The sequence below is a fragment of the Semicossyphus pulcher genome, unplaced genomic scaffold, assembly GCF_022749685.1.
Source record: "Semicossyphus pulcher isolate SPU_LCO1_2020_fin unplaced genomic scaffold, fSemPul1.0.p SCAF_19, whole genome shotgun sequence".
NCBI classification, from domain to species: domain Eukaryota; kingdom Metazoa; phylum Chordata; class Actinopteri; order Labriformes; family Labridae; genus Semicossyphus; species Semicossyphus pulcher.
In genome coordinates this window covers 8,168,696-8,193,868 of record NW_027211692.1, presented here as the reverse complement: position 1 = coordinate 8,193,868, position 25,173 = coordinate 8,168,696, and the positions used below count along the sequence as shown (strand labels likewise).

The 25,173-nt window shown below is 45.6% G+C and overlaps 1 protein-coding gene across 1 annotated transcript in view; it reads left to right on the top strand.

Moving 5' to 3' along the window:
• The window catches only part of robo1 (roundabout, axon guidance receptor, homolog 1 (Drosophila)), a 215,602-nt gene that overhangs the window by 85,102 nt on the left and 105,327 nt on the right, over positions 1-25,173 (top strand). Inside the window, exon 3 of the mRNA XM_069667969.1 lies at positions 12,786-13,112. Within this exon, the coding sequence (XP_069524070.1) occupies positions 12,786-13,112 (327 nt within the window). The remainder of the gene's footprint in view (positions 1-12,785; positions 13,113-25,173) is intronic.

Below are 25,173 nucleotides of genomic sequence, written 5' to 3'. Positions count from 1 at the left end.
TCTCTGGTCCCTCAGTGCAGAGAAAGTGCTGATTATGGCGGTAGTGGTGGAAAACTGTAAGGCAAGGACGCTTTTCTTTTAAAGGTGGACACGTGTGGAGAGGTGAGGCCGCTCTTTAAAAGTGCTGAGTGAATAAATGATCTCCAGTGTGGCATTGAGGGCTCGGTTAGAGAAACCAACATCCCTCAGGAACTCCCAGAAGGCTCGTCCTGAGCCTGGCGTTCAAGCGTCGGTGGACCAGCGATGCTACGCTAACACGGGGGTGTTCTGCCTTTCGCATTTTAAAAAGGCTCAGCCCGCCCTCCCTTTCATTTTCTCCACTGGGGAAGACTGAGAGGTGGCATTGAGGACGGCCTTTCCCTCAGTACCCGTCTTTTCTTCCCCGCTCCCTGAGCTCCGGCCTCCTCCCGGCCTCTGTGACCATTCTATTAGCCTCTCACTGCAAGGCCTGGATACACTTTTGAAATGCTAAACCACTCTTTTCGCTTTAACTGACAGGGGAAAATACCATTAAAGAGGCTGAGAGGAATAGATTGAATTAGCAGTTAAAAGAGAGACTGCTAATTAGTTGATTAATGTCTTTGGTTCCTCCCCCTCTTAGCTAGAAGATCCCCTCTGCTGACAAGGCTCCCCCTCCTTATCACACAGTATTTCCTGTTTATTTAACATTTTCAAACATTTTTTTTCATCAAAACAATTCATGTTCAAAAAGCAACTCTCATCTCGAGCTGTATCAGCAACTTTCTGTGAGATCCCCGGGGCTAATTCTGTCACACAAAGGCGGTGATGGAAGCAGCAGGGGCGGGCTCTGTTTAAGAGGAAGTGCTGGGAAACATAATTAATGAGAAGGTGACCTTGAAATTAACCATTAGGACTGCTTTTAGAGCTGCTCCCACCATTCAGCTGTAGCCATGGTGAGGAGGATTCAAATAAGAGGGTGCATTTAAATACACAGTCACTCAGAGTTGGGAGATTAAGTGTAATCCTGACTACCTACTCTCCTCAAATTGGTGGCATTTAAGTATGAAGTCACCACTGAAATGAACAAACACTCTTTCTCTTTCCTTTAGATAAAGTGTCTGTTTGTAAAAGCGCCCAAACACCGCTGAACCTCTCCAACACGAAGCATACTTTTTGACTTCCACTCAGAGCGGCAGGATTTGCACCTTTTCAAAAAGCTTTTAAAGTCTACTTTTCAGTCGTGAAAGAGCTGTTTATCACTCCTCCCTTTCACTGCTTCAGCCTCCCTCCACTTTACAATCTCTCCTCTCCTGCAGCCGCTCTCTCTCTCTCTCTCTGCCTCCCACATCCCGTCTCCTTTGCTTTTACAATAAAGCTCTAATTGAATCACAATCGTCGTCAGAGAGTGAGAGACAGGTTCTTCAGGCTTTGGGCGCTGGATTGCTTTTTCTGCCTTTGGCTGCGCGTCTGTCACCGAGTCTTAATCGGAAGCTTTCGCAGTTCAAACTGTTAAACGTGTGCTTTGGGTTTAGAGCCTCACCTCTGTTTCCCTACATGCACTTGGCCTGCTGTTACAAGCGACGTGAAGGTGCTCTGTGATAAATGCTGTCCTACTTGATAGTTGTGATTCTTTCCAATATACAGACTTGACAGGCGGTGTTTATCCCGTCTCATTACGTCCTCTAATCAGAGCACACTATTCACCACTGTCTCCGACTTTGCTCGGTGCTTTAATGATAATGATGGGCGTTCTGACGGCATCGTAACGTGTGTTTGGATTCCTCTTTCTGGGATTGTAAAGCCAAAACAATGCAGTGTGTTTTCTTTACCTTTTCACTTACATTGAGCAGAATGTATTTACTTTTCATTCATACATTCACAGCATGCTCTGGCTGTATATTTGCACTTGTCTGTATTTGTATGACAGAGCAGACTACACCCGTTTTTGGAGGATACTAATATAAAGCCTCTTTTTTGATCGTATTTTAAGGGAAAAGTTGGGGAAATCCATCTTTGTCAGTGTCGCTGGAGAGAAAGAGAAATATCTTGCTGCTGGTGATAGGGATATTTCGTTTCTCGCATGTGTCATCACAGCTGTCCTGCACAGATCTGCTCCCCCCTCCCCCCTCCGTCTCCAGCTCCAGAGGAAAAACAGGTTTTCTTTTTATTCAGAAGTCTGACGGTATTTCGAGTATCACATGAAGAAAACTGACAGATGGGGTTGAAAAAAACGGAGATTGATTTATAATCAAGTCATTTTTCTGTTAGAAAAGCAGGCAGCCTTGTGTACCTGGACAGTTGGTATGTGTTCTGAGGAGACGTGGTAAGTGGGTGCTGGAAAGCAGACGGGCCAGCGAGCAGTTGTCTGCAGAAGGAAATTTAATGTTAAAGCCAGACTGGGCACAGCCTCCCCTCTGTGGACGACGAGAAAAAAGCCTTCTTGGCACACTTGGCCCCTTCATTAATTTTGACCAAATATTTACTGTGCATCACATGGCATGCCTTACATCCCACTCTCATTTTTCCAGGCCAGGTTTTGAACAGTTTGGGGCGATTTGTGTTCCATTTGGCTGGACCCGGGCCATGCCCCGCTCAGCGGGCCCGTGCTGCTGTCTCTGGGCTCCTGCCACATGAGAAGCTGGCTCCACTGAGTCTTAACCTACGCCGTGCCTCTGGGAGCCACGTTTCACTTTAATAATACCTTATATCCACAGCTACACGGCATGAACCACGTGCACATATATGCATGCACATGCTCAAGCTTTCACACATTGTCAGTCCGATGCTATGTGCTCCGTGCTTACCCTTTTAACCTAAAGGGTACCGGAGGGAGATGTGCCAACTTTCTGCACTCATGGCGCTACAGCTGTGCCCTCGTCTGAATGCTGTAACTGAAATTCCCTTTCAACAGCCAGCTGTCTGAGATTTGCTTTAGAATGTGTTTGGCCGGACATTTAGAATAGCCTACATAAGGTCAGCGGCTCTGCTCTCGGGGGCTGTAATTTAACACTGATCCAGCAGTCGGCCCGTATCAGCCGCTGCCATCAGCTAAATAACATTTAAAAAGCATTAGGTGCTTTTTGGCCGTGCCTGTCTCGATTCACTTTGGCTTCTCTACAGAGCTGCTCTTTTTCTTGGCGCCCAGCCTAAATGCCATACTCCCTGTGGCTGGGCTGTGCCAGCTGAGTGTGCTGGTCCCGCTTCCTCCTCACTGTCAGCCCAGCCCCTCCTCTGCCTCTCCACCAACAACCCAGTCCCCTCATGGCCGATTACAGGAACAGGAACGCTGCAGCCGGTCCAAAAGTGACCTTGGGAGGAGCGGATCATTGCAGCATATTGTTACGAGCGCAGACAGCTGACTCTGTATTAAATTAACCAGTGTTTTGTTTGCATTAACCCTCCAATCATTGCATAATAAGTATACAAGATCTATGTGCATTTGCTTGTGTTAAAAGCATCTTCATTCTCCTCCCCTAACTATATATTTGCTTCTCAAAATGCTATACAAATTGGCTGACATATAATTCATAAATCTCTTGAGGGTTTCAAGTCTAGCGGCTCAGAGTAGAAGAAGTCGACAGTGAAACGCCCGCTATCCCCCTGTTGGGAAATAAATGTAGCAGCATATTCAATTACCCCCTCTTCTCCCGTGCCGCCGCTACACGCTGCTTTGATGTATCTCTGGGATCGCACTGGTCAAACCTCATTAAAAATCCGGCAACGCTGGAAAACAAAAACAAGAAGTAATTGCCCACTTGCACTCTCTTCTGCGTCTTTTTGAAACCCACTAATGCTCCCAACCTTGCCTGTGCTGCATACAGAACTCAAGCCTCCTAATACAGGGTCTGAGCCGGGCACATATTAATTAGGGCTCTTTTCCCGGAGTGACATCCTTGACACCAGCGCGAGGGACGCATTTCTTCTTAGGTCATCGCTTTGAATATTCAGGGTCAACCTGAGGAGCCTGCGTGTCTGCTCAAACTCAGGAAAGCAGATGCACATTGTGACTCGATTGATGGATAGATAGTAGACGGACTGATTCGCACACATATAGACAGACCGGCTCTTTTCTTCTGTCCGTCCTGCTCTGTTCAGCCCATCTGCCTGCGCGGTCTCCAGAGCCAATTTGACAGGCAGCTTCCTAACAAGCATTCCAGCCTCTTCCACCGCAGATTCCCTCCTTGTCTCACTGAATGGATATAATAAAGCATAGGAAGTGCGTTTTTTTTATCCTGCAGGAATGAGTTCTGCCCTCGTGGCCTTGTGCAGAGTTTGACAGCTTTTATTTGTGTCTAATGACGCTCGCTGGAGCAGCTTGGCATCAGGAGGAGCTATAACTCGTGCACAATTGTGTCCCCTGGGTTTCTGTTGACAATTCATTATGTATAGTATATTTTCCCCTTGTCATGTCTTCTTCCCATTACTCCCTGTTGCTGTGTTGCTGACAGTTTATGTGGTATTACTGTGGATATATAGATCGTGAGAGGAAGCTTTATTTGCATTAGTGGAAACAGGAGTTCCCATTCTTAACTTTTATCCATTAAGAGTTCTTAAAGATAAAACAAAGGATTCTTTGTTGTCAGTTGACTTAAGAGGTGTTTCATGAGCATCAGCAGCCCTTTATCATATTTCCCATTATGCCTGGTGTTTTGCAAATGTGCCAGGCTTTCCCTGTTTGAGAAAAGCCTGGAGCAGCAGTGGATATACTGTTCCTATTGTTGCAGCTCCAGATGGGGGCCTCAGAGCAGGATGGACCCCAGCCTCCCAGAGGAGCATTCTTCTGCTGGCGCTGTCTTACGCCGTCGCCTCCGCTGCCAGGGGAGACGCAGGGATGTGTTTCCCAGCTGACGCAGCCAGGAGTCGGGGCTGGTGCTCCGGGCCCGGGAGGCCTTTGTTAGATCCTGATGAGGAACTGTGATTATGCCAGAGCCCCTGAGCTAATATTGCTAACCCACGGCCTATAGCTTGTTTATTGTACACTCAGCAGATTCCTCATCTCTTTATTGTACAGATGATCCGGGACAATCTAAGCAACATCAGTGACACACTGATCTTGATTTTAAGGACTTTCAGAACTAAGGAACTTTCACATTTAAACAAAGTGATGCTCTTAGTTCCATGTTGTGCCATTTTCTGGCCCAAATTTAGCCTCAAGCTAAAACTTGATACACTTCATAGGCCTTCCTACACTCAGCATGCTGCACTTTGTTGTGTTTCTTCAGCTGGATGAACAAGTTAGTTTTGCTTCGCAGCGCAGACACAGGTTTCATGCACTGTTTGAATATTTTTCCCCACTTGTCCTAAACCTGAAATACCTCCAAAAAACAAAAGAGCCATTTTGGAAGGACCAGTATTTCAGTTTAACAGGTGACTCGCTCTCTTCCTGTTGTAGCTTAAATATGAGCAGCGTTCAAAACGGGACTGAGCGTTAGTAGCGTACATGACACGTTTGAACAAACAACACCTCATAGCCGTAACGGATAAGTGTATTTTGTGCTTGTAAAAAACAACAGCCGCTGTAACTATGACAACCACAGACGCATTCCGCTGAAAGTAGCCAGTTAACGTGGCTTGATTTGATATGCGGCAGAGTTTTCTACGGGGGGAGAAGGCATTTCAAACGGCAATATCGCCATCAATCAATTATGTAGTCGCGATTGGGATAAATATTCGGATAATTGTCATCTTCTGTGCTAATAGCAGCTTTGCGTTCATGTTTACAGGAAGGTGACTCTACATGCACAGCCACCAGTCAGCTATGGCCTCTGGTGAACAGGTGCATTTATGTAATATCAGAGAAGTTTTCTACGATATAAGTCCTTGAAAATAAGAAACTTTGAGGATTCTCTCCTGATTACATCCTTACCTCGCTCAATATCTCGGCCTTATAACAACAAAGCAGCTTTGTGTCACATCGTCTGCAGAAGCCATATTTCACTCAAATATCAATAGCAGCTTTGTGATCTTCTGCGAGCATGAAGACTTCATTCAGTTTATATAACAACAAATACAGATAAACAATCAAACAGTGCAGTGTTGAGTTGCAGTGTTGTGTATAAACTCTCAGGTAGTGTGTTTCACGTGTGCTTTGATTAAAAAAGCGCAGATTTGGACGCTGGCACTACTTTTTGTGAACTGATACCTCTTCTCAAGTGCTGCCGCGGTATCAGCAAGGTAACCTTAACCCGTTGTGTTTGCTAAACGGAGACAAAGAGATGAGAAAAGAAAGAGGCCATAAAGATATCCATCACCCCCCTCCGCAAACCCCACCTCTGGGTCTCCGCACACACTCACTCACAGGGCTCTAATCCTGCCTCTTAGGAGTGTAAGCGATAGCCTTGTGTAACATTAAAAACAGGCCCGATCTGATGCAACTGGCAAAGTCATTCACGCGGCGCATTCCAGGGTGGGATCCTGATGTGGAAACGGTAAAAGATTCAGTTTCACTTTCCTGTTAATGTCATCTGATCAGCAGGAGTACGCTGCCTCGCCTTTTCTCTCCGTTTCCGTCTCTGCCTCTTATCTCTGCCCTCTCCCTCCGTTATCGTCTCTAATTCTACAGAGAAGGGTGCCTTTTCTGCTGCTTTCAGCCAGCCGGCGCTTGTCCCCGAGTGGGCGTGTCTCCCTTCTCCGCCCGGCTTCCCCGAGGGACACGCCCTCTGCTCTTATCTCAGCCATAAATCCCTCTTAAGTCCCCTAATCACAGATTAATGGGACTGTAGATAGGGAGTGCCCTACTGTGCTCAGCCTTCCTTATCACAGACCCATATTCCACGTCTCTGCCATCGCTCAGCTGGACATCTGATATGCGCCGTGATGATATGGCTCGGGCTCCTGCAACACCTCTCAATATCAGCATCTGTCTTTATGAGATTCTGCGACCTTGATCTTTATGAGGGAAATAAAACCTCACTGCTAGATTGCTCGTTTAATCACATGCAAACCCAGGCCGGCATCTTTGTTCTGTCGGACTGAATGACCCGGTGCTGTGAGGTTTGTTTTATCATTTAAGGAAGTAGCTTTTAAGCGATCTAAATTGGCCTCACGGTCCCTCTCCTGTGTGAGCTTTCTGGGGTAAAGGGCAGGTACTGTGCCAAGATAGCAGCCATGGAAAAAAGCTATAAGACACTGAAGCACATTTAAGTAAGGGGAATCACTGGACCTGAACTTATTACTTCAGCCAGCCTTTTGTTTTTGTCTCTTTATTTTTTGCCTGCCTTCCTTTTCCTCTCTATCTTTACGCTTAAAGTAATTAGCAATAAAAATGCAGTCCCCGTGATGTCGCCTTTGGGGGTACACTAACTTTTAATTGCAAAGGTCAAACACGCAGAGTTTAAGATATGACCCTGAGTCTGATAGAGCTGAGCCTGTCTGGCTTCTTTTATGTCCTGAAGCCACTCAGTTGTTTCACGGTTGTCTTCTTCTTTCAGTCAAAGTAGTCGGAACGATTGCTGCTTCTCAGACAGGTAGGCTTTTGTACAGATAGAAGGTTTTCTGTTTGTCTTGGAGTTGGCGTCTTTGCTTGCAGTGACAAAAGACTAAGCAGCCTTATATAAAAAGGTCCAGCACAAGTCGGTATCTGTATTCGCTCTCCTTTGCATAATTAAGAACTGTGGGGATTACATTTTACTCACCCACATCCACGAGCTTTGTCACCTGCTCTTCCTCCACTTGTCCTTCATAAGTTCAGTGTTATTACCTGTGGAGCTGCTGTGGATGCTATGGAAACCACTGTATTAGAGTTTAAAGTGATAATCTTGAAGATTTTCATGTAAATAACTGTCTGTTAAGTCTCTATCTATCGCCGAACGAGGTAACACAATGGTGATTGAGCCTATGGTCCACTGATGAAAGCCTTTGCATTTGCAGCATTACAAACTGGGTGTCTGTGGCGACTTTCACAAGTGGCGCCCAGTCAGTGACGCGTTTTCCATCAGCAAGCAGTGGTTGGTCTGCCAGAGAGGGTAGGCGGAGCTAAGCGTCTTCTGTTCTGGTCTCTGCAAGTGTTGCAAGTAAACAGTAATCTACTATGGCTGAACAAACAAAGAAAAGATGGATGACTACAGATACAACTTCAAAAATAAGTGAAAATCCAAAGAAAAAGAAACAAACTCGACGCTCAGATGAAGGCAAAGAGTTACAACCGGAGCCAACCGTGGACGAAATGGAGATCTTCGAGATTACAACTTTAAGTTTAATGTCTGTGAGATGTTCTGATGTGGTCGCAAATTGTTATTAACGGTTAGATATAAATGTAGTTTATTCAATAAAAAAAATATGAATATCATTATTTAGAATGAGTTTTTCTCAGCCTACTAAATCTGCTTGACTGTAAACCTCGGTAGTTTACCCTCATGAAGAAGAAGTGGTTGCCCTACTCAGTAGCTCACATAATATTTTTGCATGATTGGTGGCATTCTGCTTCTTGTGCGTACACTTTTTTTATTAGATCATGGAAACCGTCTCATGGAATATAAATTCTTGGTACATCCACTCAAGTTTAGCCCCGAGACACATGAAGCGATATGCTGGTAGCCAAAATGTTAATATACAATGTATATACTGTTATGGACAGCTGGATGACCTTGGATTCTCGAGAACCATCACAAATTCTGTGATTATTCCCCGTCTATCAATGATTGAAGGGGGGGAAGAGCCAGGATACTGGAGTGGGCAAACACCCCGGAGGTGCTCATGAATCCAAGGATGCTTACAGACGCTGTGCATGTTGGGGTCAGTGTCTGGGTCTGGACCCTTGTGGTGGCTGCAGCACGGTTGGGTCTGGGGCTGTTCAGTTCACTCCGCTTGTTGTTGCTTTTGGGCTCTGGTGGTTTGTTGTTCATTACTGAGATTGCTTTTAGCAGTGAGAGAAAAGTCACAGAGAAAATGTGGGTTTTTTTAATTACCTCCGAAGCAAGCGAAAGCTCCCTCAAGCAGAGTTAAACTTTGTGTGTTCGTGTGTGTGTGTGCGCGCGAGCAAATCAGGGGAAAAAAAGAAACACACGGAGCGCTCCAGCGAGTGAGAGGGTTAAGGCAGAAGGAGAATCTCGCCTCAGGCACCAATCGATCAGATCCTTGCAGTAGAAGTCCCAGCTTCCCTTTGGTGCGGCTGTGTATTGCATTAGCTCATCTCACATTTTCTGTCTGCGAGCGGAGGAGGAGGGGTGGAGTGGGGGATAGAAAGTAGGAGAGAGGGCGGTTGAAAGCAACCGAGGAGAAGGAAGGGCAGCGCTTTGAAATAAAGGGAGGGTTAGACGACTCAAAGCGAAGCGAAAAAGAGACGGTTCAGAAGCGAGGTGTTCACTCTGCTCCTCTCTCGTTTCTTCCTCAGATTCGGTCCTCTGTGTTTGATGTTGGGAAGGAGTGAAGTTAGTTCGTTGGCTATCTTCTAAAAGCATGCACCTGTAGAGGGGGGCATGGGAGAATAATCCTCCGTTTTTCCCCTGGTGAGGGGTAATGGAGCTGAAATAACCGGGGTCACTCAAAGTGTCTGTGGGGATTGGCACAGCCCCACACAAACACTCTTACACACACACACACACACACAGTGAATTTAATCACAGACAAGGAAAGCATAATAGCATTGTGTAACTGATACATGCTCACACCCACTCACTGCTCAAACACACACACACCCTCTCAGGAATCACACTCTTATTAGATTTCTGTAAGAACTGCTGAATATGTATTTACCAGCTTATTTCTACGAGCTTCCATGTAACGTGACACTGTAACCTACTGTATATTGTATTCTAAGTCTGCATATTAATCCTGTAGTTATCATCTACAGCAAACAGCCGCTGATCAAACACCCTGCTCGGCTCTCCACACAGCGGGCCACATCTGAATAGTTAATGGTTCCTCCAGAAACCCCAAACTTCAGACCGTTTCAAATTAGAGAGGAGCCATCTAAATCAGGAAGGGGACGGGCAGAGCAGATAGCGGCGGGGCTCTTCAAAGTGCTCTTTAATAAAACATATTAGCCTGCCTTGTCTGGTGAAGGGCGGCGGCAGTGGTGGTGGTGGTGGTGCAGTTGCCGCGGTGGTAATGGGCCTGTGTATTTGCTAGCATAGTGAGGAGGAGTGTTAGCTCCAGTGTGCTGCCCGACCAAAGGGCTCGGCCTCGTTAGCATATGGTCCGCAGGTTCAGAATCTTGTGAGGGGAGCAACTTGCAAATCAGGGTTAATTAGTCAAGTCGTGTTTCAGGCAGCTCCAAACAGCAGCAAGTAGAAATGTATTTTTTTAAACATTATTCAGCGTTGGAAAGCAGACTGATTCATTCATGCTGAAGGCTTCAAATGCCGCTAATTCTCCATCTGTTTCTGTTGGTGTCTCAGAAACGCTTTAATCTCCACAGATATGTTTTTATAGTCACAATGTGTCAACAGGAAGACATACAGAACCAAAACTGTGTCTGAATTATGAAGAAATCTCTAAGACTTTGTCATATTTGTTGTTCTAGTACTAAATAAATAGTCATAATGTGACTGACTTTAGAATAATTGAGTGTTTGTTTGTGTCCTGGCAGAAAAGCTGCACTTGTTTGTGGCTTAAAATCAATTACTGTAATAGTCCACCATCTTAAGCACAGGATCTCGCTCATTTAAGCAGTCTGCTTGTGTGAAGAAATAACCAGTCGCCCTTTCTTTTGGAGCCAATAAAATGCAGCTAAATGGCTTCTGAGCATTTTCACATGGTGGTCATTTTCCTCTGACGTAGAGCTCAGGGCCTGAAGCTCAAATGCTGCTATAATATCTTCCTGTTGCATTCCAGGTTACCAGTGGTTTAAAGAACAGCAACAGAAAAGACAATGAAGAGTAAAAACCAGAGGGACAACAGGCCACATATTTTAAAACAACATATTTTATAACCTGTTAGCTACAGTCTCACAACAGCTAATGTTAGCATTTAATCACCTCATAGCTAATAATTCTGTTAGCTAGGAAATGGCTTAAAGCTACTCTTACAGTTGGATAGTGTTATAAAACATGATAGAAAAGGAAAAGGGTTAGGCATTCTTAGCTAACGGTAAAGTAAGCTAGCAAGTGGTTGAATGCTAACATTCGCTGGTGGTAGCTAATGCGTCGTCAAATATGCTGTTTTGATTTAAAATATGGCTCAATATCCCGACAGACTTTCACGACACATTGTATTTTCAGTTCCTGATCAATCGGTTGAAGGTGAAATTTTCAGATTCCCTACAGGAATATGACTTGTCAGCATTTTAGCCTCCTATACTGAGCATTACATCAGAGGAAAATGGCCGCCGTGTGTGGTGAATTGTGTTAATGTAATTTCCAACATGTACTGCAGGTTTAATGGTTCTAGAAAACATCTGAGCAGCACTTAAACATATATTTATGTCTCAAAGGAGCGGCCTAAACAACGTATGACCCGATTCAACCCTTTAATGGAGAACAGTCAGAAAATTCTGACCCGTCACAGACGTGAGTTTAGCCTCACAATCATGATGTCCTTCATTGGTCTACTGGATTAATTATACTTCACTGACCACACTACACATTAGCATTGGAGTGATTAATCTCTCCACAGAGCTGTCACTGATTATGCTGACTTTACCTAAAAGATATAAGGAACACAAGAAGATGCCTCCTCAGCAGCACCAGATTTGTAGGGTGTCGGGGGGTGGGGGATGGGCGGAGGGCACAGAAATGAGGCGGCGTGGCAAGTTCACGGGATGCTGGGTAAATTAATTGCGGGCCTGTGCCTCCAATTAGACCCGACTCTGTTTAATTGGCGCTGAATGGGCTCCGAAGGCCTTACGCTGGAGATACGGGGAGAAGGGCAAAAACTACTCTCTCGCACTCTGTCTCACTCACACAGACACTCACACACATGCACTGCTGTGTGTAGCTACACAATGCATTCACAACCACCAAGTCCCACCCTTCAGGAATTAACAACAGGAAGCTAATTTGCATGTAAAGCAGGATGATAGCCACAGCTGACTGGTCGGAGAGAGCAACTGTAATGGCCTGAGATAGCGCTGGGGTGTTAACCCCCCTGGCACTGCTGTTGGCACTGCTTTTAGCTCTGCTCTCTACTGTGGTGTCATCTCTGCTATGTACCTTCTTTGTTGCAGAGGTATGCCGTGCATCTTTATCTTATCTTTTATCTCTTCATTTCCTTCTACCTTAAAGGTGTGTCATATTCTTGTTTACTGTTGCGTTCTTTCTCTTCTTTTTTTGCTCTTTGATCCGAGAAATGACACATAGCCAGAGCTGTGCTAAGCTTTACTGAAGGATGTGTAACTCTAATTAAAGGGTGACTTTGTTCACAGATTGGCAGTTTATTTGGGCTTTACTTACGTGAGCAGCACCTCCATCAAAATGCGTTCGACTTTAATAATTTATATCGTCTGTATAAATGTGATATACAAATATCTTTACATTTTGAGTAGGAGTAAGGGTGCATACATGTGGAGCATTAATATTCATTAGTCTTTATAGCACGTTACTCATCCTGACAAGGTGAATATGGTGACCCTGGAGCTGATAAAAAAACACCAAACAGCATAATAGGCTGACACACTCACCTCACAGTCAATAATTACAGCAGGATCATAAACATACTGTAGGTGTAACACAAAAAGATTTCGAACACTAACCCTGTATGGTGACCTCCCAACGATGCCTCCTATCAGTTGTTAATTACACATTCAGAGGGAGATAAAGTTGCCTTTAAAGCAGTTGTATCAGGCTAGACAAAGTCCATGACAACAAGCCTGTAAATGGCTCTAACATCCATTCAAAGGGTGTACATTTCTGTGGATGTACAATATAACTTTTGTCATGTCTTTCCAGGATCCCGTCTGCGCCAAGAGGACACCCCGCCCCGGATTGTGGAGCACCCCTCTGACCTGATAGTTTCCAAAGGGGAACCCGCCACCCTCAACTGTAAAGCAGAGGGGCGGCCGACCCCGACAGTGGAGTGGTACAAGGATGGAGAGCGGGTGGAAACGGACAGGGACAATCCCCGTTCTCAGCGCATGCTGCTGCCCAGCGGCTCGCTCTTCTTTCTACGTATTGTCCACGGACGGCGGAGCAAACCGGACGAAGGTTCCTACGTCTGCGTTGCCCGAAACTACCTGGGAGAAGCTGTGAGCCACAACGCCTCGCTGGAAGTAGCCAGTAAGTGCATCATGTCTTCCTATTTCTTCTTGCCTGGTGTGAATGGACGAGTTTGGGTTTTAGATGCAGCTGAATAGTAGCTCCAGTTTCCTTCAGTGTTTCGAGGCTCAATGTGTTCATTGGGTTGGATAATCTCTTAGGAGATGGGCAGGATGTGTTTGGCCCAGCGCTCTCCGTGGGCCTGCAGAGCCTTGGGGGAGAAGTGGCCTGATCATTCCAGGGTGAGTGCACCTCTAAAGGGCCCTTGGTAGGTGGTCAGGAGCCACAATGGGAACAAAGCCCTTTCTGTTTCGGCCCTGCTTCTGCTTTTTGTCGGAGAGATAGATATGAGGCTTTATTTCGAAAGGAATGCAATCATTGCATCTGTGTTTAGTCATCTTTTAATGAAGAGCTTTCTCGCTCATTTCATTGAAGTATCAGAGTTTCCTTTCTTTGGCTGTAGCCTCCGTGCAATGACAGCCAGCCAGCTCTGATGTAAAGTGGATTTAAGCATCTGCAGGGTCAACGAGCAGGCTTGGAGACATACTAGAAAGGAGTATATTTCAGTGGGTATGCAATGTAGGAAGAGAAAAATAATCCTTTTTTAAGGGGGTCGACCTGCGTTGACAAATTTGTTCCCATGCTTCTTCAGAGGCTGCTTCGGTTGGTGAGGTCAGCTCTTCAGAATTAGGCTATTATCTTTTTTTGCTCTCTTGACCGCCTGAGAGTGAAGGCTGAGGAGGAGCGCTCGGATATCAAGCGCTCCTCTCGCATGCCCAGAGGCTGTCACCAAGCCGCTCACTGTAATCTAATCAAGATGGGGAAGAGAGAACTGTGTGTGTTGGAGTGTGTGCATGTGAGTCGATGAGGAGTGTGGGGGGTATGCGGGGTCGGGCATGAGCTGCTGGCTTTTTGAGGGTAATATTCTGTTGGTCAGATAGAGTAGGTCGTAGTAGGATCTCTGGAGTATAAAGATAAAAAAAACAGCTCTGCTCTGAATGCTGCTTCCAATATTTTCCATCTTCAGTGTCAGCTTAGTGAAATGTAGAGTATGAAGCTTCAAATCAGAGACTTTTACAAGTTTAATGATCACACACTTTGGTGCAAAGTTGTGGTCCACTTCTTCTCAGGGGAAGTGAAGACCCAGAGTCAGGACAGGGTTTTTAAACAGCCAAAGTTTCCTGTTAAAAATCTGTGTCTTCAAATCTCTGCTATGGAAGTGACAGGACATCGCCGGGTCCGCAAGCTGAGCTGCTGCTAGCTTGGTTCTAGGTGCTCAGCTGGTTTTTTGGTTAGGATTCCTTCAGTGTTTTTAGAGCCAAATTATCAGCTGAGGTCTCCTACTGTCAAATCCAAACAGGCCGGGTCATTAAAACCAATCCTGAATCAAGCTTTGTGTTAAAATCTGGCACCCTACAACACTCAGTGTGGCCCCAGGGGCTGCCAGTGTGATTGCCACTTACTAAAGCTTAGCAGCTGGCCGTGGATTTAAACAGTAACAATGTCGTCTGCAGGAAATGATTTAAAGTCTGTATCTGCGTCTTGTCCTCATTTATCCCGCTGTATTTAAAGTTAGCCAAGCTTTTATACTTAAAAACATAACTTCTCCCCAATTCAAACACAATTACCCAAACTGCCTTGGAGGGACGTGAATTACATGAAATATTAATATAAGTATCACACAAAGGAACTCAAATGTTTGGCACACATTACAAGTTTCCAAAGGTCACGATGCTAAAAATATTTCTCCCCAGTCGTAGATGATGTATGGTGTTTATTTCTGAGGTGGGTTCCTCAAGTAGAAAAACAAGACGCTTGGCGGGACTTTTGAGGACCGGAGAGCAGAGAACCGTTGGCTCGGCCTCAACTTTAGGCTGCTTACTCTGTATAAGGTTCAAACAGACCCATAATGACAAGCCTGTGTGCTCCAGTGGCCTCTCTCCTTCTCGCTCTGTTGGTGTCTCTCGCTCCCCTCTCTCTGCAGCTCATGCTTAACTACATATAATTATGTTGTCGGAGCAACCGGGACGGAACCCTGCCGGAGAAAAAATGCAGAAGAAGAAGAAAGGTCTGAGGAACAGTGAAGTTTCTTAAACCCCAGTGTGAAGACACTAAAACCATAGATCTGACTCAGGAGGGTGTATGAGAAGGTTTTAGACACCATGTTGCATGTCATACGTCACCCTTTATAAGATACACACTTGTAGAAGGAGTGTTTTACTCAGACTTGAAGGAACTATGAGGCTTTTATTTTCCAATGAAACTCCAAAGAAGGAAGTCGTGGTTTTAATTGTGTTTACCTTTCCTCGCTCTCGCCCCTCTTAACGTTCTCCCTTTAAAAGCTAAAAACACAACTTTTTTCTGACGCTGTTATTCTAAGAGCCTGGCTCTTACAGTTCCCCTTACTCACCAGCGATTGTTAACATAATCCAAGTTTCAACAAGTCGTGTTTTGTCAGGCTAGGAGAGCTAACCCAGTTTGTTTGGTTTATCATTAACCACATGTACAGTGCAGCCCACAATCTCTCTATCTCAGCCTCTTAACCCAAAGCCTGCGCTAATGCATTAACCGTGAATCCTGTTTGACTTGTGTATTCAAACAAGCTTAAGACGGGATTCTTTTCCTATTATGTGATTGCTTTCTTTGTGTTAGTGATGTGGATGTCAAATAAAGAACTTCCTTTGTGCAGGAGGCAGAAGGGTAAAGCAACACTGAAATGTGACATACATTGTTACTATAATGCATTTGAAACAATATGTTTCTAGAGCCTGTGTGACTTAAATAACTGAAAAGTGTGCTCACCTTTATTAAGGGTGTCTCACACACATACAGTGTGTGCTGTACTGTCTATACTGTCATGTAAATTCCCCTTACCCTGTGCTCTGTGTGGCCCTGAGAGGCTCTATGAATAGCTCGTGTCCCCTGCATGCAGAGATAGTAAAGTGAGGTAATGGACGGCACACTGCTCCACTTCAGCAGGCGATAACCTCAGGGCCGGCCGTCTAGCGGCCTGGCCGGCTGCACAGCGCTGACCGCGCCGGGTTGGCTGTGAGCCTTGCGCACACTCCAGAGGCAGAGTTTACTTTTTACAGCCACTAACAACAGAAGCAAAGGGATGTTTACTTGAATTTGGTCCATCGCACATAACTCCATTCAGCCAAGTTTATCTCAGAATCTCATTGATCTCGATGCTCCTGTTGAAACCTCCGTCACCACGTGCAGCCAGCTGGCCTGGCTTGGCGTCATGTTAGTGGGGGGAGGTCGGCACTGTGGATGTGTTGAAGGAGGCAGGGTTCAGTCTGACAGATTTTGGGGCCATGCGTGAGGGTCATCTGCAGAGCGGGTGACAGTTGGCTGGCATGCACCCGTCTAAACCTCCCACCGATCGGAGGACCTGTCTGTCTCTCTCGCAGGAAATTCCTTGTAATACATCTGTTGGCTCTCAAAAACGTGGGGTCTCCACTTCAACACACCCCCTCCTCTTTACACATTTACTCTATCTCATATTTCCTTCACCACTGCTTTACTCCTCATTATTTCTCCAATGCTACCCACTGAAATGGAACAAGCCCTATGAGAAAATGCCTTCTTTTTCTACCTGGTGGCACAGTAATTATTTATTTGCCATGGTGTTTGCTTTCATTAACTCCTGATGAGAGATGCACTTTAGTGCAGCAGCTCTCTGTCTGTCCCTCCCTCTCTTTCCTAACAAACTTTGAGTCTATGAGCTGAAGAAAAAGAAGAAGTGAGTGAGGTTGAGAAAAAGGAAGAAAGAATAATAGAGCTATAGCAGGAGGAGAAGAAATCAGGACAGCTAACCCCAGCAGAAGCAGCAGAGAGAGCGCTGGCGAGCTGCCAGCGGACTGGAGGCAGAGTGTGTTACGGCTCTGTGGCAGTTATTTGTCTCAGGGAGGTTCAGAGCAAATTGGTCCAAACGGCACAGCCAGGGTCCGCTTCATGAGACAACACACAGCCGAGGCGTGGGCTCCACACCACAGACTCGCCTTGGCCTCCACTCCAATCTGTTTTACGCTGGAATGCAGACAGAACCGTTCTGCTATCTCAGAGCCCAGTGGTGTTTGTGTGTGTGTGTGTGTGTGTGGCTGTCAAAGCTGAACCCTGCCTCGCTAAGTAAACCTTCTGTTTCTATGAAAAGTTTTGCATACTCACGCTGCAGAAAAACAAAGCTTCAGCAAATTTATGCATTTAGCAAGTTGTGTCTTAATTTTGTTATCTTGCCCTGTGTTGCTGTTTGTGTGCTGTTCAAGGCTGTTTCACTCCGATGCTGTTAATCTTAAAATTACAGCACAGGGGGAAAAAACAACTAGACAATGTCTATTTATCCCCCAACACAGCGCATTACTGTCAGCTCAGTCTCTGCAAAACCTCTGCAGGGTAGATATGTTCGATGCATGCATTTCAATGAGTCTGCTGTTAATCCATATATGCAGAGAGCAATTTTTATCATGCATGTTGCATGTGGTCTGTTGAACCGAGCATATTTAGCCCTTCAGGGTGTTTGCATAAATCAATGCAATCCATGTAATTAAACCAGCGGCATCTATTTGCTGTGTTTAGTCGATACATAAATGCCATTTTGAGTTGAGAATTCCTGCAATACAGAACAATTCTGGCATAGAAGAAACATGTGATGCCTCTTTTAGCGTGCCATGCTTCTTAGTGACCTGGATACATACCTTAAAGCTTTGACCATGTTGACTAGATAAGCACATGACACATCCTGGCAGATATTGGCTGACACAATTGACCCAAAGCTCAGATGTCACTCGCTGCCGTGACAGCAGCCTGGAGTGAAGAGCAAGAAGATGCTCTTGTCTCTTTCACTCATGTAGAAATGTGTCAAATGTCACACTGATTTTGGGAGTTTTAGAGCATGCTTTTCACAAACACACACACATAACTTCGCCCACGCACAGCCCTCCCCCGCTCAAACTAATACTGCTGGTGAGATGCAAGGCCAAGCGCGGAAAACGCTCACCGCGGGAAAGAGAGCAGTGTAGCAGCGGATAAGAGCCAAAGCAGGGAGGCAGGGCAGAGAGTTAGCTGCTTTGTGTTGTTTTACAGCGAACACTGGCACCCAGCCTAAAGAGAATCTCACATCCTGCAGAGTGAGAGACAGTAGTATGAATGGATTATATAAGAATGAAGCAGTTTGATAGAGCCAGATTGGGGGAGGCAAGACTTCCTGTGCGTGTATTTGTCTGTGTTTGATTCCATCAATCTGTCATTGTGTCTACACTGCTCTGGTGAACAATGTCTCGCAGACTTTTGTATGACGGAGTCTGTACATGAGCAGGAGTACAGACATGGGGTAAAGGAGCTAGCCCAAAGTCCCATCAATCACTCCATGCTCCGCCCGTCTCTGACAGCCTACTGAGCCGGGGAAGACGGCCGAGACGCGGCCTCCAAAAGCAAAGCAGAGCCCCCTTCATCCCTCCTCCTGTTTCTTTTCTTCCCACAGGAAACAGAGGAGGAGATAAATCCCGGCTCACTTTGAGATTTATACACATGGAAAATCTAAATTAGCATATCATGAAATAATCGCGTGTGATTCCTGGTGATTTCCACTCTGTCTTATCATCTGCATTATCAGATGGTCACGGGTCGAGTTTAGGAGGAAATTGCGCCATAAAACTATAAATACAGAGCGTTGGTGGATGAGGGACTTTTTAATGCCGACATAAAAAAGCCGAGCGCGGCCCTTTAGTGTGATAGGTATTTGTCTGTTTGATCTCTATAGAGATATAGAAAGATAGAGAATAAAATGCATTAGATGTGCGTAACAAAGCTGTGTCACACTGACATCATCTGCTTTCCCGCTCATTCAGTGGGCCGTCATAGGAAACGCTTTGGCTCTGTTGAAGGGGAATTCTTGTATTTTTAAACTTTGGCGTTAATGGGGCGTTAATAATTAATAGGTACAAAAAGTTTTGGAATTGCTCTAGTAGATTGCTTTAGCCAGAAGCTGAACTTACACTTACTGTTTTAGGAGTCTGAAAACATTACAGAAGGCAGCGGAAACAGCTCTCTCCAAGGCCACCAGACTCCATAGACAAAAACAGCAAATTTTGCTCGCAGAAGGCAACTGGGATGCTGATCTACTGCTGCCTTGATCCTGAAAGATCTCAGTTTCGTTCTCTTTTGCAGCACCTGTGGCGATAAACGGTAATTGCAGGAGCACACCTCCCAGATATTCAGACAGTGTTGCATGTGTGACGTCTATGATTGGCTCCGACTGTAACTCTTGATTTTTCTCGCTGACGGTCGCTTTCCTTTTCAGACTGTTTGCCTTCATCTGAGCGTCGAGTTTGTTTCTTTTTCTTTGGATTTTCACTTATTTTTGAAGTTGTATCTGTAGTCATCCAGACCGGAAAAGCAGCCGCTTAGCTCCACCATTCAGAAATAGATAGAGACTTAACAGACATTAATTTAAGTTTGTGACTTTGGTGTTTAAAAGGCTAAGTTTAAATCCAACACAAAAACACACAACAACAAATTAACTTATCAATCAAGGCTGCAGTAGACAAGCAACTCGAGTTTCTTGAGACAAAATGTTTTTGTCTATGGAGGCTGGTGGCTATGAAAACAGTGTTGAACCAGCTGTTTCTGGTGTCAAAAGAAGCGCCTTACTCTGAAGGAGATCGGGATTCTTTCTAGTTTAAAAACACTTGAATTTCCCTTTAACAAGGATGGGAATGCTGATTTATGGGGTCCACTTTAAGCACTTTCCACTGTTCCTTTGGAGGTTTTTGCGGTGCATCCATTTACACTCGATGACATTATCCAGATATCTCTTGATGTCTTTGAGAAAGCAGACCTACTGCACAGCTCTCCGTCTGAGTGTCTGGATGCTTCCCCCGAACTCTTGTGCGTCAGAGCTTCTTCTTTTTTTTTCTGGTCGCCACAGTGACTGCTTATTCATCTCGATGTAATCCTCGCCTCTGGCTGTAGTACAGAACGGGATCACTGTTGGGCTGGGGGCAGGGTCCTGGCAGGATAGTAGAGTATGATATTAACATTATGAAGAGCTAGTCTAGAGCAGATAAGATAGAGTATGCAGGCTCTTGAGTCCAGTGGTCCTGTACTAGCCCTCAGGAGGACCCCTGATAGCGGAGTACACTCACTTCCTGTGCTCTTAAAAAACATCTCTGTGTGTGTGCGCGTCTTTTATCATCATGTTTCCATATTAGTTGGAGTCGTTCCTCTGGCCCCGCTCCACATGTGATAAAAGCTCTCACTTGTAAGTTGTGTGTCAGCGCTTGTGAGATCCAGATGAATGTATGCTGCTGACTCTAATCTCCTCTTCTTCTGCAGAGACCTGGGTATTACTCTTGTTGCGAGGTGTAATCTCCTCTTGGTCTGAGCCTCTCCCGTGGCCACAGTGTGTGTTTATGTGTCTGTGCGGTTTGTGCGTGCGTGTTTGGTCATATGACGAGGTGTTCTGCTCTTGCGGACATGCTCTGGTTATTAAACCTGGGTTAAGCCCTCACTTGAAACCTTCTATCATGCTCCTCGATCCGAGACGATGGAGTTAGGGAGGATTAAGGGGTTGGGAGACTGGAACTTCAGGGATTTTCAGGCAACATTTTGGCAAAGTTTGAAAAATGTGCTCAAGGGGCAGCGAGGTGAGCCTGTACGGACCTTGTGATGGCCTGTTTTTCTTCCCTCTGTCTTTGCTGTTTACTCCCTAGGAGACAGACCAGCAGTTCGTCACATATTGATAGTTTTCAGCTCGTAGCAGAGTGCACACATCTCGCTGTGAACTCTTGGTTAAAGTAAAGCAAAGCTACAAAACAGGACTGGTAAAACTACCTGAAAAGCTGCCTCAAAGTACAGATGAAATTGAGTTTTTCAGCACGGTAAACAACACTCAGATTATCTGCATGTTGGCACAGTAACAATCATTTCTCCCTCTGACTTTTTTCCAACTGCATCTCCGGTGAACTGAGAGAGAAAACATTGAAGCAAAAGAGACAGGGTTTCTTTCCAATATCTTTGGAACGAAGACGAAACGGGAACGAGGAGGGCGGGGGGTGGCATTTGAAATGTTATCAGAGTTGTAGCATGTAGCTGAGCCCGGAGCGAGACACGCGGGACGAGCCGGTGAGCTAAGCAGTCGACCCAAACACTGATAATGATCTGCTGCGTGCTATCTGACTGCAAATGAAGAGCAGCCTGCTTGCTGCTGACGGTGGGGAGGGCGCAGCCCTGCCATTACTCAATGACACATGCAAACAGGGGATACATGATGGCATGCAATTGTCATCTAATTGTCCTTGGTTGCCGTGGTAGCTAATCTGATCATTAGAGCAACAATTGGGAGAAAATTAGTTTCTCCTTGTCGTGTCAACATCGCAGCAGCGTGTCCTAAAATAGGAGCGGTATGAGTGTGTTGTTGCTCATTATCACGGTGTAGTTGTTGCATGCTAGCTCTGTTATCATGACCTTTATGTAATGCAAGCAGTTTACCTCTGAGCCCCAGATATTTAGAGCACTGGCCTCATGTTACAAATGAAACTATAGTTATGATGCTATAATGACAAAGGAATGAAATAGATGGGGAGTAAAAGTATCTGAAAGATGTGTTTAATTATCTGTCACATCCTTTTAACTGAGAAAGTGTTGTTTACTCACCTCAGGCCTAACTACATGTTGCAGTGACATAATCATCCTCATTGGAGTGTGTGTAAACATGTACAACAGTCTAATTAGGAGCAGAAGGAGAAGGGCAGCGTGACCGGCCGATGAATAGAGACAGATACACTCTCACCTCTGCTTTGTGCCCGCGCGACCTTTCCCGAACAGGGTGTGGCAAGGACACAAAGGGATCTCCATGTAACGATATACTGTAAAGAGGTGGATGAAAGACAGACAGGGGACGTCATGTGTAAAATGAGAGAAGTGGAGAGGATCCATTGAAAATTCAAACAGTAGTCAGTTGCTGTGGGTAAGTTTTGGAATAGCTGACATGTGACTCAGTGAGGCCCCGTATTGTATGACCATAGTGCTGCTATTCGGCTCGGGGGTGACATTTCTATTCTCCTTTCCAGACCCCCCTCCCCTTACTCTCTCTCGCTCTCTGGCACTAGTATCAGATTCTAATCTGTCAGTGGTGCCTCGGCTCCATTTAGCCGATTGGCTCCCCTCTGATGGATGGGACAGAAAGCCCCTCAGAGACCAGGCAGGGTAGACTTCTTCACTTCCCTTAAATAGCTTCAGATTAGACACTTGTACGGAAGTTTTCAACAAATTAAATCCTTATCCCATTCAGTACAGTCTAGCACTCGCCTGTGTCCTCTCAACCTTACAGTGTGACCACGCTTGGACCTCCAGACCTGTTTAGCTTTCTCCGTTAGCATCCTGCCGATAATCGCGGCGTGGTAGCAGATGATCTCGAGGCCCTGGCCTTTGCGTCCACTCTCGTTTCTCCCCGCCAATGGGATTAGCGGAGAGTGCCGACTCTGCAGGTGGAGCCGTAAGTTAATTTGCCCCACTGTTTGGAGCTATAATAGCTTATTGATTGCCTGACAGAGATGCAAGAAGCAGCATGGAAGGGCACAGAGAGGGTAGAGAATAAGTTAATCATCGCGCAGTGTGCTGCCAGGATTTAATCACATTACCCAAGGTTCACCACTGCCATGTAAATTCACTTTCGCCCTCCGAGGAGTTGGAGTGACTGCTCTGAGACAGACGGGACCCTGCTGGTTTCGTGAAACCTTTCCTCAGCTGCGGTCTGCTCCCTGCCGGCGTGGAGCTCCCTGCCCGGCACCCGCCTCAATCCTGTGGGATGCAGGCTCCCTGCCCAGGGGCCCGACTTAATTCATGCTAAGCTGTTGGTTTAATTTTAGCTATGCTACCCAGTGGTGACCTCCATCTGCTATAGTGCTGCTCAGGTTGACTAAAAAACATCAGCCTGGCCTCCACGATTCAGCCCATAACTCCCAGACAGCTGGTAGGGCCATCACTCACTCGCTTCCACGAGACTTTCCCAGGCTAAAGTGCCCCTGTGCAGAGTTTACAGTACGAGCGGGAACGTCTGTTTGTGTGTATGTGTGTGTGTTTCTCAGAGGAACTCTGGCCCATTAGCGCTGCCATCATATACACATTCTCACTACGGCTGGTTACCTGGAAACTGCACATACTGCTTTTATTTGACTGGTGGCACTCGAGCTGCCAGCACAGATTGAGAGAATGTTCCCCTATTTTAACAGCTTCACTGAAAGCTGCCATTAACACTGTGCTCTACATTACATCTGTTTTAACCCCGGAGTTTCCATCCAGGACGGATTGTGCTATCATTTAGGACCTAAATCCTCTGCCGGCCATGTTTACTGTGAGGGTATCACGTTGGCTTGTGTTTACACAGAAAGCAGAAAACCCAGCTTTAGCTGTGGTTGGAGTTTGCCCGTGCTTCAGCCTGGCTTCTATCAATCTGTCGCCACCCAAACACTCCGTAAACCAGAACCAAAACAACGGCACGGAGAGGAGAGAGGTGAAAGAGCGAGGAAATGTAAACACAGAGACAGAGAAATGTTAACCTTGCACCGCATCAAACACACGCTGACAGTGACCTGATGGCCAAATTCCTTTCAGGCAAAAAAAGTGGTTACATCTGGCACAACTGTCCATCTTAACCCGAATCTAAACCCCTGTGGTAACAGGTACCACCTTTAGATTTCTGTCTCGCTTGAAAAAGCCTTTACGTGATTCGAAATAATTGCGCGGAATCTTGTGCTTTGAGATCAAACGCGCAGACGGAGCGATGAGAACAAAGACAGGCATGAATTGTGGAAGAGAAAATAGCAGACAAGCTGCCATTAAGCATTGGATGAGGGAGATGGAGGTGGCTCCAGTTGGACGGAGCGTCCCTCTTGGCTCGTGAGGGGAAGATAAGGGGACAGGTGGTGTTCTGTTCCCTCAAAGATCTCCGACAGCTGGCAACTCTCTCCCTATAAGCGCGCTGCCACAGAATGTATGTGTGCGTGTCCCTGAGAGTGTGATATGCATGTTTGTGTGACATTTGTTTGTGAGAGCGTGTGTGTTTATAGCTACATGTGCCTGCATTTGGTTGGTTGTTTGAGCACTTGCCAGCTGAGATATCTCCCTGAAGCCAGTCTCTACTCTCATACCTTCTTTTTTATAGTTTCCTTGTTCTTTTTTTTTCTTCTCACTGGCAGCTTTTGGCTCCGGGCCATTTTATACCAGTCTGTTCAACAGGAATATTTTTCTTTCAGTGTGTTAAAGCTTCAGTGTGTGGCAATGATGTGTGCAAGCCAAGTAGTTCAAAGTTAAGGAGTGGTCTTAGTCTGTTTATTTGTTGTTGTCTCTTACCTACCTCGCCGCTTTTGTCTTGGTCAAAATGATTTAGCTTTATGCTCATATTTCTGTCATTATTTGTACACATGCATACATGCAGTGCAAACATTTCATGATGAGGTGATGGAGTGTACCAACTCAGTGCTTTGAGATAGATCTGCAAAGCCTTGTTGATGAGGCCGGTAGCAGAAGGGAAGAAGCTGTTCCTGTGTCGTGAGGTCTTGGTCCTGATGGACCGCAGCCTCTTGCCGGAGACAAATGTCAAATGTGATACATAAATGTATGTTTACCCTAAATGTGGGGTTGAAAGCAACATTCTCTGTCAGGAAAGTAATATTCAAATATCTGTCATTGAGGAGAACGAAAGGCATTTTGAAGTCACAGGTAACAGGTGAATTCCAAAGTCAGATCCAAACTTTTTTTTTCTTCAGCACCACCGTGTGATTGACATGTGTGCTTTTAATGTAAGTGTCTCAATGAGTGATGGACAAATTGGGATGCAGTACAGACATTCATGTCTCTTTACTAATTAATCAAAATAATTTTGCCAAGAACTACAAAACAAGAATGTTTATCCCTACCTTGAAACAATGTCTTGCCTTTCTAATTGGTGGGCAACTTAATAATATAGCAAATCAAACACTTTAACATAAGGCTAGTACTGTTTGATATCTCTGTGAAGAAAGTAAACATCTGACATGATGGTAGGGCTTTGATGTCACCTGCCAGAACAGAATGATTCATC